The sequence below is a fragment of the Athene cunicularia genome, assembly GCF_003259725.1.
Source record: "Athene cunicularia isolate RWA chromosome 2 unlocalized genomic scaffold, athCun1 chr2_part1, whole genome shotgun sequence".
Lineage (NCBI taxonomy): Eukaryota > Metazoa > Chordata > Aves > Strigiformes > Strigidae > Athene > Athene cunicularia.
The window spans coordinates 61,025,656-61,041,539 of NW_020799095.1; the positions used below are offsets into that span (position 1 = coordinate 61,025,656).

The 15,884-nt window shown below is 45.1% G+C and overlaps 1 protein-coding gene across 2 annotated transcripts in view; it reads right to left on the reverse strand.

Annotated features, from left to right (window-relative positions):
* Window positions 1–27: 27 nt before the first annotated feature.
* The window catches only part of RREB1 (ras responsive element binding protein 1), a 90,821-nt gene continuing 74,964 nt past the window's right edge, over window positions 28–15,884 (reverse strand). For both annotated transcript variants that reach the window (XM_026842962.1, XM_026842961.1), the window contains 2 exons: window positions 5,433–6,179; window positions 28–2,384 (listed from right to left, as the gene is read on the reverse strand). In XM_026842962.1, the coding sequence (XP_026698763.1) occupies window positions 1,864–2,384; window positions 5,433–6,179 (1,268 nt within the window). In that variant the 3' untranslated portion in view covers window positions 28–1,863. The remainder of the gene's footprint in view (window positions 2,385–5,432; window positions 6,180–15,884) is intronic.

Genomic DNA, 15,884 nt, shown 5'->3' on the forward strand with positions numbered 1-15,884 from the left:
CAGATATAGATATATATAGATATATATATATATATTATATAATATAGACTGGGTCTGAGGCCCACTTCCTCCATGTCTGGTGAGAGCAGGAAAAGCGATTCTGCGGGGGGGAGGGAGGGTCACAGTGCGGGCTGGGCTGGGGGGCTGCAGTGGTGGAATAGCACAGTGAGGCTCCGGCAACGCTATTTATTATGGCTCTGTCTGTCCCAGAGGTCATGACTGAAGGACAATAAACAAACAACAATAACAACAACAACAACAAGTACAACAAAAATGCTGGGCACTCCTAAAAATGCACAGCTACAGTAGGATACATTTTGCTTAACCCCTTCAATATTGGTGGCTGGAGTGTCACCTGTTGCCGGCAACAGGAGCCCTACGGAGAAATTCCAGCTGCCAGCATTAAAGGGGTTAAATTATTGATATGAAATTTAGACACACACCTCAAGTCTTCAAGCATCAACCCCAAAATCTCAGGAAGAAATTTTTTTTAATTTATTTTATTTATTTTTAACATGTCTTATATCTGTAGTTTTATTACCAGTAGTACTTTCTTGCTCTAGAACATGACAGTAGCAAGATGACGGTAAGGCTCGCATTTCTCTCTTGCTTGCTTTCAACTGGAAGACGGAGTAACTTTGCTCTTTAAGTAACACACGCTGTCACTGATGTCATTGCAACAAGATTAACCTAGTACTCGCAGTGCCTTTCTTATGCACTTGGAGGGGCCTTACACAGCCCCCTCATTCTCGCACGCTTCTCCCCCCGACACACACACACGCACACGCACCCACACGCACGCACTCGCACCCCACCACGTGTGAGATGTTCCCCTGTACAGGTGTGATGATACCTCGCTGGCCTCCATTTGACTCTCCGGTCAGAGGAAGGGTTTCATTTAAAGTACAGTAGAAGAGCTGCAACATAAGAAGAGGAGCTGGTGAAAGCGTTAAGTCAAACACATTTTGAGAGGGGATCCAAGCTGCATTATACATCTGCGTGGGCAAATATTGCCCATTGGTTTCTGCTGACTGCAGAGACAAGCAAACTGATGGATTTATAAAATAATAATAAAATAATAATAATAATATACTGAAGCAAATCAAACATATATAACAGCGGGTGCATAATTTCCATAGGTTACGTTGCTATGTAACTCTTCTCTGTATACACGCTCAGTCCACGACGGCCAGAAAAAAACCCCTAGGATTTAGGAGACCACTTCTAATGCTGAAAAGTGGAAACAAGTGTGAGGTTGAAATCTGTTGTGCTTCCTGCTCTTGGCTTGAACCACTCTGAACACCTTCAACTGCCACGTTGTTCAGGCCTGGAACAGGCTTAATGCTCCACCATGTGGCAAATGCAAGAACATCTACTGAGAAAGAACAGTAAGTCAACATCTCATCTGCGTTTCCTCTGACTATTTCATATGAAATTCACATCATTTTTCTTCCAGTTATTGGCTGTGGTACCCAAGGGCCTCCCACCCCACTGCCCCCATTTCCAGCTCAGAGAACAAACACAGCGACTATCACAGATATACAAGAACAAGCTCACGCGCACCAATACAAAAGGTAACATTAATGCTTAAATGAAAAAGGTCCTCTCCAAATAATTCATTAAAATATTAAAAAAAAAAAAATCATTTTTGAAAAAAATCTATAATACCAAAAGATCTAATAAAGTAGTAAGGCACTCAAATCAGTATATACTGTAGTCTGTTGCATTATTATACTGAAAGGCATATGGCACCACGTTCAGTCTGCCATACTCTCCCCACAGCTGTAGGTCGCTCTTCCAAAACAAGACTCCAGCAACCTGGCTTCAGTTTGCGTGCTGGGACGGGTCCAACCTCCTAGCAAGTCACTCAACCCCCAAGAGCTGAGGCGCACTGTCTGCAGAGGCAAGGATGTGATTCATGGGAGACTTTTTGTTGTGCATCTCCAGCAAGTCTTGAATGAAACCTGAGGGCCTCTCGTGTTCGGAGCTACCCCGAGGTTCCTGGTCTTTTGCGGTCTGCTTCTGTGCACTCTTGGTGGGTTCCGCGAGGCAGGTGCCGGCTCCTCGCCCACTCGGCCTCTCTTCTCTGCAGGGGGAGTCCTTGACAGTGCCGGCCAGGGACTCTTTTCGGCTTCCCATGAGGGATGTATGGCTACTGACACCCCCCGCAGAGTCGCACTCGTTTTCTGAGATGGGGTTGGTGCCACTGTGGCTAGACTCATTTTCACTGTCTTCTCCACACCTTGACTGGGTCTCCTCCTTGTCGCTCTCCTTCCCATGGTTTCGGGCATTTTTGACTTTCTGATGTATGCGCTGGTGACGAACCAGGCTGTGTTTCAGAGTGAAGGTCCGTTCACAGGTTTGACACTTGTATGGTCTCTCACCTAGAATAGAATTAAATATAAAATCAGCCATAAGGTCACAAACATGCCTCCCTCTTGCTTCAAGCAGCTCTACGCTTGGGAAATTCAGTACCTATATCAAACACAGATGTCGCATTTATGCAGACTTTTTTGCTTCTGTATTAGCAAACTAGCTGATGGCATGCAAGAGGGAATACAGATAAATCCCTCGGGGCACAAATAAAAAACCAAAACTAAGTGTCTTGAGATTTCTACAAGCTTGGTATGGCCCTTCACTAAGGAGGGAGGAAGACCATAAGCCTCAGGTGCTTGTCACCATCCAGCCTAATTTAGCCAGCAACTTTTCTGGAAGAAGTTTCCAGTCATCCTCTGGAGCTCAAAAGCCTTTGTCAAACCAGCCCACTACGGGGGCTCCCTGCTGCAGGTCAGCCCCTGAGACACACGGAGGGAGAGAACTTGAGATGGAAGGATGAGGATACTCCCCAGTAGCTGCGGTCAACAGCACTTAAATGCTGAACCAAACAGCACATGAAAAAAATACATCTCTCTCAGATGCTGACAGATGGGCAAGGATGAAACACACAGGTTAATCACCAAAGTCGAAGAGAAGCTGTCAGGAATTACCCTTGCCACAACAGCCCCTCCTCCTTCTGTGAAGCAGAAGACAGTATCACCATGTTTCAAAACGGACACAGAGCAGCTAAAGGACCTAGATTTGTCAGGCATTCATGGGGCATGGGAGGTGCCTGTTAGAGGTGATGAAAATTTACTGACCAAGTGAAAAATACCTGCCTGGGGTTGTTATTTACAGAGCTGCTGGTGTTCCTCAGCTCACTGGTGCTTTAGGACAGGAGTGACATGTTAAAGTCCCTGAAAAACCTCTTCACACCCATTCCAGAAACACTACTTAGAGGACAAAATTTTTCCTCTTATTTTGCAGTCTTATGCCACAGAGCAGCTGTAGGCATCCTCTGCCACAATCTACAGGTAGTCTGCTCCGATCTTAGAGCTGCTTTTTGCACCTGAAATGCTTGACTACTTTCCTAAGCATAAGCTCATCAGAAAACAAAGCAACCACAGTCCCACAGACAAAATTCCCCAAAGTCCCAACAAAGCACAGTGCCCCAAGGTACTGTCTGCCCTGAAGAACCAAACATGCCACTCTGGTTGCTTCATTCTCTGTTTCCAATTGCACCCATAAAAAGATTTTTCAGTGCTACAATTCCATTGAGACACCATCTTGTGCCAGTGAATATACAGAACAAGACACCAGCGGCTCATTTCTCACTTGTAATAGTGCTTGGGATCATTAAAAGAAAACCGGCTGGCAACTTGAGATGGCTGGCTGAAATCTGCAAGTAGGTCCTTCTGCTATCAAGGGAGGACATGGCTCCCTGGCAGCATTTTCAGCCAACAGCCTTTGCCCATCCAGCACTTGGCTGTGGCTGATGCAGTGCTGTGGCTCACCCTGTGCTTGGGCAGGCAGCACCAGAGCACCCTACAACTACTTCTGGGGAAGCAGCCCGCACTGGGACAACGAAACATTTCCAGCCCAATTGCTATTCAGTAGGCAGGCAGAGGTTTCTTGCACACTTCAGCGTGTCCCAAACGTTCCTATTCTGAGTAAAGAAATTCCAAAACCTTACAGTTATCTTTAAAAAGCCCACACATTAAAACTGTAGTATAAGCAATGTTACAACCTGACAGTATTTTGTCAATATAGCTGAACAAGTGGGAAGAAGAGGAGGAGGAAAGTCACACTATTGAGGCAAAATCCTCAGTTGAAAATATGTTGATCTAACAGTGGGGATAGGTGGTATTTACGTTTATTAAAGTTGAAGAAAGCACTGTCTCGGGTTCCTATTCAACACCTATCCTATATTAAAACATCCTTCAGTGTCAATTAAGAAAGATAAACAAATGGGAAAAAAACATACTGACAAGGCCCACATAGCTCAGCATGCAATGAAGACAACTGAAACATATGGTATGGGAATCCCCACGGGCACGCACCATTTGGGGGTAAAGCTTAGTACTTTAGATATTAGCATCTTCCCAAAGCTTCTGAATTAGTATGAAAATAGGCACAAGAATGGAACTTGTCCCCTCTTTCACTTATGGCTCAATGATAGAGGAAAACAGGTCGATTTTGCACTTGATAGGTCAATATTTGTGATTTAGAAGGATAAAAAGTCTGGTTAAGGCCCTGTCTTTGGTGTAGTTTACTAAGTATCACTCAATGACAGCACAAATATTTTGTTAATCACAAAGATCTTGTCTTCAGCAGAGAGCACCTTCAAAAGATACAAAATGTCACAAAAATGTCAAACTGCACCAGTTTTCCCCCCTCAGAGCAGTTCGCTGACAGGCAGAATGCATCATTAATAAGGATGCATTAATAAGGATGAATAATTCACCTTTGAGCTGGTTCACAGCTTCATCTCATTTGCAAGGCACTGTTGCAAACTGTGTATCGCATAAAGCAATCCCACGTGTTTTAACTGCTGAGTTAAGCCATCAGAAAAATGGTTTACTACTTGTGTTCCACCTTCCCTGCCCAAATCAGAATGAAGAGCAAGGTGCCCACCGTAGCTTTGCCTTTCACTCAAGCAGCAGGTCACACAGATCACCAGCACATTACCCATACCAGGCTGAGATAATCTCTAAAATTTCACTCAAAGATGAAGTCTTATCATATACTGCCAGGTTTCTCCACTGCTTGTCAAAATGCTCGAAGAGGCCACATGACAATGAGGCAGTCAGAAGCTCGACAGAACAACTGCCCGGGGATCTCCACACTTGCCCTCACCTCCAAACTCTGCAAGCAAGCATGAGGAAAAATGGTTTGGGAATTGAAGGTAAGGCAGTGGTGACAATTCCCGCTCCCTCAATAGGCTTTGTATGCAGCATGGGGGGCTGGGCAGAGAAGAAACCCTGCAGAAACCTGTAGGACTAAAAGCAGTGTCTCCAACCTCAAGTGCTAACAGCAATTGTGCACCTACAGAGCAGATGCCTCAGTCTGGTGGCAGACCTGCTCGCAATCTGTTCTGCCCTCAAGCCTCCTCTTACCTGTATGAGACCGCATATGTCGCGTCAGATCTTGCAGAGACCAGAAACGCTTGTTGCACACAGTACAGACTTTCTTTCTTTTGTCTGCTTTTGCAGTACTATTAGCCCCATCAGTCTTTGGTTTTTTGTCATCACTGCTCTTCTCAGTGGACTTTCTCTCTGTGCCTTCCCCCTCAGAGATGCTTTCGCTCTCTTCATTCTCCTTTCCTGTTGCCTCACAGTCCACAGGAGACTCCACTACCTTCAAGTCCATCGGAGACTCTTCCTGCTCAAGACCAGAGTCCTGCATCGAGGGAGCTCCTGCATCATCCTGAATGCTTTTGCTTTCATCCTCACTGCTCCTTTCATCCTTTCTGTCCTCACGAGTGTGGGCCTTTTTGTGACGGCTAAGAGTGCCAGCAAACTTGAAGGTTTTGCCACAAATGTCACAGGCATGTTTCCTTTCAGTTTGAGAACTGCTGCCTGCACTCTGGTCACTCTCTGCCAGCTTGAAGTCCATTAATTTGCTGGCAAAATTGAGGTCAAGACTTTTGTTACTTACAGAATCTTCCTCAGGGCCCTCTTCATATCCATCTGCTTTTTCTTCAGCATCCTCTTCTGCCGGAGGGGAGTCAGCCTTTCGCTCCTCCTTGGGGCTGCGCTCACTCTCTGGTAGCTCTGTTATTTCCTCTGGCTGTTCCTTCTCGCAGGAGGTCAGGTCCAAGACTTCGTTTCCTGTAGCTAGTGTCTCCGCATCAGACTGGCTGTCTGCAAGCAAACAGAGAGAAACTTTCAGTGGGATGCTCTCTACTAATTCACAACTACCAGCAGCAAGACTGCACAGGGACCCACGAGCATTGCTTTTCATCAAATGTCCAAACATCTGTTTCTGTTATCTGTGACCTAGGCCAGTAACTTACAGCTGCAAAGAGATCAAAACACCACAGAACCCAATTAACAAGATGATTAAAAATCTGTAACAAAATGATTTCTTTTCCAAAATACACTCACATTCTTGGTAGTTTCTTGAAGGAATTTTAAATATATTCACTTTTACCAGAGAACACAAAATACCAAGAGTTGAAGTCACTACTATTACAAACACCCTGTTCCAGAGACACATGAATATATTATTTATAAAGTCATGTATGAAAAATGTGCACATAGATCAAAGTAATATACATCCACACATTAATCAAACTGATTTATAAGCAGCAGGAAATGCTTTTCAAAGGCCTCATGCAACCAACTGGTACAATTAAAGGTTAGTGCAGACAATAACGCAGAGGTCAGTTTAAAAAGTGGGGTATACATCATATAAGCAAAAGATGCAGAAGTTCATCCACAGAGGTCTTTGACACACCACCTGGAACCAAAACATAAAGCCAAGATGCAGTAACAGGCAGCACCCTTCACTGTTTCACAACTACTCCAACAGGAAGGCAAAACCACCTAAGATGTCCACCTTAATGACCTCCTCTGCTTCTTTATCAATTTGTAGCATTAATGTTACTGAAGACATAATATGTGTTCAAAAAATTAAACCAGATAAGGTTCCCAAGGAGAACAAAGGGTTGGAGCTGTAGCCCTCCTGAGCTCTATACAAACAGCGTATGTGTAAATAGGAAGTAAGCTGGACTGGATCTGGAGGCCAAAGCTGATGACGATGCATGGCATGTAACTGCATCTCCATTGCCACTTTCCAGCAACTGTTCCAGGACATGAACTTTGCAAGTTGTGCTTTCTGAAAGTTGAAACTTGCCTTGCTTTAAGTCCTCCACCCCACCTCCTTGTTGACAGCATGCAGACCAGGGAGCACACAAGCTACCAGGCATTTCGGCATTCATCTGCAAGCCTGATAGATGCTGAGTAACTACAGGGATTTAGAAACTCTAGTAGAGCAGTTTAAGTTCTCCATTTGACACAGTACAACAAGTGCTTGTCTCCAAATTGCCTAGATTTCCTATTACAGGCTTTTTTCATAAGCAAGGAGTAATGACAGAAGATAAAAAGATAGTTCTCAGGCACTTAATTGTTCAAATGAAGTCTTGCAACACCTTCTTTTTCTGCTTCCAGTATATCCAAAAATATATTATTTTTCTTATACTATACTCATCCTTCAATGAATCATAACTAAACTCATCTCCCTTTTTATCTCCTCCCTGCCTGGGCCCTTCCCAGCTATAATTCGGTTCTTGCGTGGCTGGCCCACAACTACATTTTCCTGTGCAGGAGAGATAAACTCAAGGGATAGGTGGTCCACAGGTAAGTGCCATTCGTTGCCTTACTAGCACAGGCAAGCAGATGAGGTCAACATCAAGAAAAACAAACACCAAGTTTAAACAACATGCCTTCACAAAGGGCAAAGACCACTTCAGACCCCAGGAGCACGGATGTACATGGGAGCACGACTTTCTCTTCCAAAGCCAGCCTGCCACCCCTGAATGAACACATTCAAAACTCAGGTAGGGACGTAGCCAGGAACGTGCTGACACGCGTACGTGCTTGGGTGAGCGCTCTTCCTTCTTACCTGCACAAACCAGACCTACTGTTTTCCTTGTCAAGGAGTTTCACAGGCCCCTTATGAAACTTCATACATATCATGAACTGGCAGTTCCCGACTAGTCGAGCTGCTCTGTGGTTACCCCCAACCTGCGTGGTTGGTTTTGCAGCTGGTGAAAACGCGAGCTGCTTTGCACAAATCATGGCTGTTTGGGGATGGGTGAGAATCAGCCCCGCTCTGCTGCGGCCGAACTGGAATAGCAGCAGGGGAGCTGTGAAGGTGTGTGGGAAACACGACAGTCATGAAGACAGCCGTGTCAGGTCTGGTGTGGGATTTCTCTCGCAGTGTAAGGGACAGCTGCAAGGGTAGTCTCACACTGGCAGCTGCTCCATCCACTCCAGCAGAGCTTAGGCTTGGCCTACACTACTAGTTTTTCCTGACTCAGATGCCTATCTGCAGCAACAGAGACCTTGCTGGCCCTACAACTCCAGCAGGCTTGCATCTTATACAAGGAGGAGGATGATTTTGACTGAACCTTCTGATCTGGGAAAACTTCCCTCCGATGGGCCCAAGCTCCTCTCAGACAGGCAATTTCTGTTTCCAGAATTTTGCTGATTTACAGTGCAGAGCAGTGCGGTGAGGAATGCAGGACACGCAGGAAAGGCCTGCCGTTTCTTTCACTCCTCTCCCCTCCTTACTTACTAAGGTTGTAAATGTTTTATGGTCCATTTGTTATCCCACGGATATTTACACTCAGCGAGTCAAGAGGACAAGAGTGGAGAGGTCTGCTTGCCAAGGCTCCCACCCACTGCCACTTCTTCAGCAACCATGGGATCAGAATACATTATCTTGTCATGGACAACCAGAGTTTTTGTCACTCCTCCAAAGTGAAAATAGGAAGGTGACACTCCATGATGATGTCAATTCTGACACTGGAGTCAAAGACCATGGGCAAGGTAAGGGAGAAAGAGCAGACGAGCAGGGAGCTAAGGATGTAAGGAGGAAGGCAAGACAAAGCAACCACTGGTAGCTCAGCTGCTGCCTCGTCAGCTCCTGGGAAAAAATGAACTTCTCAGGAGATATATTCATAAGCAAAACCTCAAGGACTCCATCTGAGAATCCAAAAACTTTTCCGCTTGCATGAAAGAAACCACTATATAGTTGTAGCCAGAATCATTTTTCCTTCGAACTGTGGAAAGAAAAGACTGTTTTGCTAAAGTTTATTTACAATTCAAGTTGCAGTTTTCAGTCGGCCCAGTCATAAGGGTCCGCTTAATCTTTTATAGGTGGCAAGAAAGAAAGAGAAGTAAACTGCTCTCCTGCATACACAAAAAAACAAATTACCAAGAGAGACACCAAATGAGGAAAGTTTCAGATAAAAGAGCAGATACAGATCAAGGTGGGGAGGCTGCTGGTTTGATTCTGTTTTCCCGTGGTTTTCTTTTTTCCTGGAACTAAGGTGGAATAGAGAGTAGAGCTTCAGATGCTAAGGAGTTATTAGATAAAACAGGGTGTTGCAATGGAAAGCATTTTGTGACTAAAGCAAGTGTTTATTGCCAAACATTCCTGACAACCCTAGAGAAGCGTTAGAAAACCCATCACGTAAATAATGCTCAAAACTGGAGCAGACAGAGCACTAGAAATGGATGTTGTACAAGCAGGTGGCATTATCAGTCAGATGAGGCGATGATTTATTCTCCCTATATTAACTGAAATAACCCCAACTAATCTTATATTTTACAACAGACACAGCCACCACTAGGTGGTAGCAGTCTAGTAAATTTGGGACTTTTTGGACCCACTCACACAATGCTGGTTCTACTTCGAGCTACGAACTGGAAGAACATCTTTCCAACCTGCAGAGTCAACTTGAAAAATTTTGAGGATCATCTTGATCCATTTTTATTGTAAACACTCTAAACACTAAAATTTAGCCACCATCATTACATCACATGCACACACACAAGTTAAATATTTAATTAGCTCACAGCTGAGAAAGCTTTTGGTTGTAACTGCATAGCTTTTGAAATTAAAATATTTGAGATAGAAAAGGACTATTTACAATAAATTGAACTGAATATATCTGGGGGAAAGGAGTAAAATAATGCAGGAAGAAAAAACACTTTTTGCTTTTGACACAAGGTATGATACCCCAGTACCTTCATGAGAGCAGCTTAAGTCACTGACACAAATAAAAGTGTTCAGGACTAGCTCTAACTGCACCCACCAAGTGGAAATCTGCATTGAAGGGGGGGGCGGGGAGGAACCCCCAGTCTTTGAGCTTATGGTGAATTCTACAGTTTAGCAGAAAGACGGTTTGATGTAGAGCTGGCAATATAATCAGCAAGTTTTATACCATCTCCTCAGTACCTTCCAAACAACAACTCTAGCACTCAGGCCGACCCCAGCAGCAAGCAACTCACTTTACCCTGAGCTGTGTCTCTGGAGCAACTGTTAAACTTTGCCTGACAGTGAAAATGCAGTTTCAAGCCCTTTGTCCTCTAGGAAATACCCACAAATGTAGTTCAGAGGTACAAACAGCTAGAACAGTTTGGAAAAACACAAAATCCCCCACTATGCCCAGGGCTCACATGATTTTTGGAGGGATCACAGAGTGGCAGATATCTAGAGCAAAGATGAATTCTGCTAAATGCTAATTGGAAAATTCACTGTTGAGTATACTTGACAATATTTGCCTAGTTAGCACAGAGCAGTTGTGTTTGGCCTGCTCACATTAGGGGCAAGCCTCTTTAAGAAGGGATCTTTCCTTAGCAAAGTCTCTTTCTGTGTTACGTAAGAGATAATCCCTTACCCCATTCCCATCCCACATCTCTCCTCCTTCAACTGTATTTTGTTGCAAGAAGAGAGCATTCAGAAAGCTCTAAGGAGACAAAGGCAAGGCTGCTTTAACATGATGAAACTGGGCGATTCATTAAGTTGCTCCACAATTTCATTGTACACCTCTCTGCTGGTACAGGTCTCCTCCAGTCTGACTGCTGCGAGCCGGGCAAGGTGTCCTCACTTTGCTTCAGGTGCTTTAGACCATTCCCTTCCTCTCCATGCAGCAAGGACATGCACAAGCCCTATCACTCACACAGTCTCCTTGTCTCTGAATCCTATTCAAAACCACCATCCTGTTTTTGTTTTGGTTTAAAACACCACCAAAAGAAACCCTCTATAAACTTGTTCCCAGTGACACTCCATTGAATTGCATTTCCTGTCTTACACCTCATCTTAAAGCCTTGCTTCATTTATGGCTGACCAAACAGCATCCGAGCATCTCCCTCATTCCCGTTCCTTCTGGCATACAGTGAAATTTGGACAATTATTCACTTCCAAGTACAGCCCTTGCACGGGCTCTGCATGTGAGCCCCAAGCATGCTACTCACGCACCTTTTAAAACCAGCACAAAAAAGGAGAAAGGACCCCATTTTAAACTAAGCCACAGTTTCAAATTGTTAATTTACTTCTACTGATTTTGAATCCTGGGTTTTTTTGGACAATGGAGGGACAAGTCCCAAGTTGTTGAATGGTTTTGGACCAGGATTAAACACCGCTTGGCAAAGCCACTTATAAACACCAAGCTGGGCTATAAAGTGCACTCGGTAACTATAACAGTATAGGATCTGGGCTCCTTCTTTGCTGTCTAAAGCTTCTATTTGAAGACACAAAGCATTTGACAGCAAAGCCAATTTCAACAGCATCTATCCCCAGCGCCTCCCAGGAGATGCTGCCAACTCCACACCTCAGCTGCATCAATGTGCTCTTTTAGGGCTATACCTCCAGCCAGATCCGGGAACTGATCTCATGACTGCTGGTCCCTCCCCTTGCCCTTTTCATTATTTTGGGCGGCTGGGTCAGCCACAACTGTGGGGATGAACAGCTGGGAACAGGTCGAGCCAGTACAGTCAAGAAGTGCTTTGTGTTATCCAACCGTGGCCCAAGGCTCTGTCTGCCAGGGGCAGGTCAAACCCCTCAGACCAGCCCACTGCCACTGCAAAGAAAAATATCTACATCCACCAAAGTCCTATAAGTACCTTTAGAAATGCTTTCCTCCTCACCCGACCAACCAGATGAGCTGCATCAAGATCCCTCTGACTACAAAGAAAGTTTTCAATAGACCCAAGTAGGACATTTTAGTTTCATTCTGCCGTGAAGATTGTCAGAGGTGAGCACTTTCAGAGCCCTTTCTGCAGACTTTTGTTCTGCAAAGGGATCATGTTATAACATGAGTCTTCCTCTCACGCTGTAGCCATCTGTTGTCTACATAGGGAGGACGAGCCCACGTGACACCCCAGATACCGTGCTACAGCCCTGTGAAGTTACAGGCTGTTAACATGGTAACAAGGCAACTTAGTCTCTTCGTGATAGGCAAGATCAAATCACGTCGTAACATGTCCCCAGCATGGCAGATTTTAATGCTAGACTAGTACTGAGATCTGTATTACTACATTTGAATCACTGCAAGGCAACCTGCTGTATTAAAAGAATGGATGAGAGGGGCTGAGAAGACAGCAGCCTTCCCCAAACAAAACAGAACTTGGAAATGTAAAAGGAAAATCCTCTGCACACTTCTGTGCAATCTGATCAGCAGCTACTCTGAGGTTGAGAGTAACAACTCATTCGTAGTTTTAATTGCCCTAATACACAGCAACAACTTCTTGCTGCTTTTAGGTTTGCTACTTCAACAACTTTCTCATGAAACCAACTCAAAGTGACACAAAGTGACCCTGTCTCTCCTGGAGGTGTGAACACCCTACAGCAGTATCTCCCTTGTGCAAACACTTTTCAGGCAAGGGACATGTACCACCATCTGCTGAGCTTCCTTCTTACATCCATCCCATTCGGTTAGCACAGAAAAACCCTGAGTGACTACGCTCACACCCTTGGTTTCATGTCAGCTTGTCCTTTCTGACTAAATGCCACTCACCTGCCTACAACAAAGCCTTGCATGGTCTGACAATCAATCTACTTCAATACTTAACTCTCAAAACAGAGGGGGTAATACCATAGGAGGTGAGCTTCAATGCAGATGAATATAAGGTAAAAACACCTCTGGAAAAATAATCTAAAACATGCCTATGTGATGCTGAATGTGGTACTCACAGGTACATTCAGGCAGGAAGTTTTGGAGCCATTGCTGACAGGTCTCCAGGATCACTGGCTTGGCCTGCAGCAGCAGCCAAACTAAAGCCAAGAAACATCAGGTACTGTGAGCAAGGGTACTGAGAGCAAGACCAAGTCTTCACTGCTGCGTAAAGCCCTGGTGTGCCCTTGTTTCAGGTGGTGTCTGCACTTTTGGTCTCCACACCACAGAAAGGAGACAGTCATGTTGCAGATGGCAAACTGCAAACCTGATCTAAGCGATAGGGCAGCTACCCTGTGAGGTCATAGCAGAAAGGCTCAGGCTTCTCATTTTGAAGGAGGGAAGGGGCTGTTATGATTGAGTTTACAAAGCACAAAGGCAGCTGAGACAGTGCACATAGAACTACAATTCCCCAAATCCTGCAGTACTGAAACTAAGGGAGGGCCCTCTGAAACTCGCAGGGGGTCAGCTGAAAACTACTTTAAAATAGTTCCTTACACAGCAGGTAGTGAACTTCTGGAGCTTGACACCAGATGAAGTTGGAGGCAGACAGCATCAGTGTGTTCAGAGAGCAGTCAAGAAAGGCTTGCAGACAGCAGGTCCATAAACAGGTAGTAAAGGAAGCAGGCAGGGATCTGCCCTCTAACACGCAACCCTAATGCAACAGTTGTGGATGCTGATAAAGCATTAAGAGGAACAGACCACAGGAAGAGGCCAGGCCCACATGCTCACCCTGAATGGCACATCCTACCACTACCATCAGAGACATGAGTACTTGGCTGCAGGTACTACTGCTCTAAGGTGGCAGGGCGCTTCTCACGTCCTTACGCTTCGCCTGTCTACAGCATTCAGTCCCACCAAACACAACTTGGGCTTGCTATCCTGAACAGGCAGGAAAAAACGTATGTGCCACTGGGAGATCCAGCATCCTCTTCCTTAGACTGGGGGGGTAAGCACATTCCTCCTCAGGCAACAGCTGGCAACTTCAGGTTTGTGCAAATTCTGTTACATTTGGTAGAAAAGACAGTAACACATTTTGACAGGGGAAGGGCTTCTGGCCTGACACAAGAAAAAAGTATGTCTGTCCTTCTCATGTGTAATAAGAAACTTGGGGTTTTTATCTCTTTGCCCTTACTGCTTGGTGACCAGCTACAACATCCTGACTGTAAGCTCCTCAACGCTGGCTCTCTTCTGAGATGTCTATCACCCATGTGAATCTGACATAACTTCCATCAAAGCCATGGGGCATCATTCCATTGAATTCAGTGGAATCAAGCCTCATACGTTGAATAAGCAATCAATTACTTCCCCACTGCAGAAAGTTTTTCACGTCTGTAATTCATTTAAATGACTAGAACAAGGCAAGGGACTAAGCTCAGGAAGAGTTGAAAGAGAAGCCAGGATCATGCAATGCAATGAAGAAAGCTGTCCTGCAAGACTTTATGAAGAAAGAGACTGTGAGGATAGTTACTTGTAAATCATAGAATATCAGGTTGGAAGGGACCTCAAGGATCATCTGGTCCAACCTTTCTTGGCAAAAGCACAGTGTAGACAAGATGGCCCAGCACCCTGTCCAGCTGAATCTTAAAAGTGCCCAGTGTTGGCAAATCCATCACTTCCCTGGGGAGTTTATTTCATTGGATGATTGTTCTCACTGTGAACAATTTTCCTCTTGTGTCCCATCAGAATCTCCCCAGGAGTAACTTGTGCTCATTATCCCCTGTCTTTTCCATGTGACTCCTTGTAAAAGGGAGTCTCCATCTTCTTTGTAGCCACACTTCAAATACCAGAACATGGTGACAAGGTCTCCCCTAAACCTTCTCTTCTCAAGGCTGAACAAACCCAGCTCTCAGCCTTTCCTCACATGGCAGGCTTCCCAGTCCTTTGATCATCTTCATGGCCCTTGTCTGGACCCTCTCCAGCCTGTCCGTATCTTTTTTGCATACTGGAGACCAGAACTGAACACACACAGTGTTCCAGTGTTCCTTGTGTACCTGACAAGCGCTTAGTAGAGTGGGATAATAACTTCATCTCTGCTGGTGATACAACCCAGCATCTTTTACTTTGCCACACCATCACACTGTTCACTCATATCATTGACCTTGTTGCCCACCAGGACCCTCAGGTCCCTTTTGACAGAGCTGCTCCCCAGGCAGGTAGATCCCAGTCTGTGCTGCACTCCTGGATTATGTTCTCCCAGGTGCAAGACCTTACACTTGTCCCTGCTGAACGTCATATGGTTCTTGTAAGCCAGTTCTTCCAGTCTATCCAAGTCTTCCCACAGGGTGGTTCTCCCTTCTGAACTGTCCACTTCCCCACTCAGTTTTGTATCATTGGCAAACTTCATCAGGGAACATTTGATCCCATCGTCCAGATCACTATGAAGATGTTAAAAAGCATTGGGTGCAATATCGATCCCTGGGGGATCCCAGGGACAGGTTGCTGGTCTAAAAAGGAGCTATGTATCACCACCACTACCCCCCTGGGTGCAGCCTGTCAGACAGTTTCCCACCCACCACACAGACCCCTTGTCTGGACTGTAATGCATCAGTTTCTCTAGAAGGAAAGGAGATCAGGTCTCCTTTTACTCTCCCGGAGTAAAATGAGATCAGCTCTTGTCACACCTTCCACATCACATGCAAAACCTCTGCACAGACACCCCCACAACCCAAGACAGAAGCCTCTTTGATACAACATTGTGCGTGTGTTTCTCACTTTAATCTTCTGCAAGTTGGTTCTGTTCTAATTAACATCTCAACCCATACGAGGGATTCCCCAGTTCTCGCAGTCATCTCAAGTGCTGTTTCTTTCTCTTAATTTTCTTCCAGTGTCAACACAAATTTTCAGAAGCATCAAGGCACTGCTTTTTGTAGGCTTTCAAGTC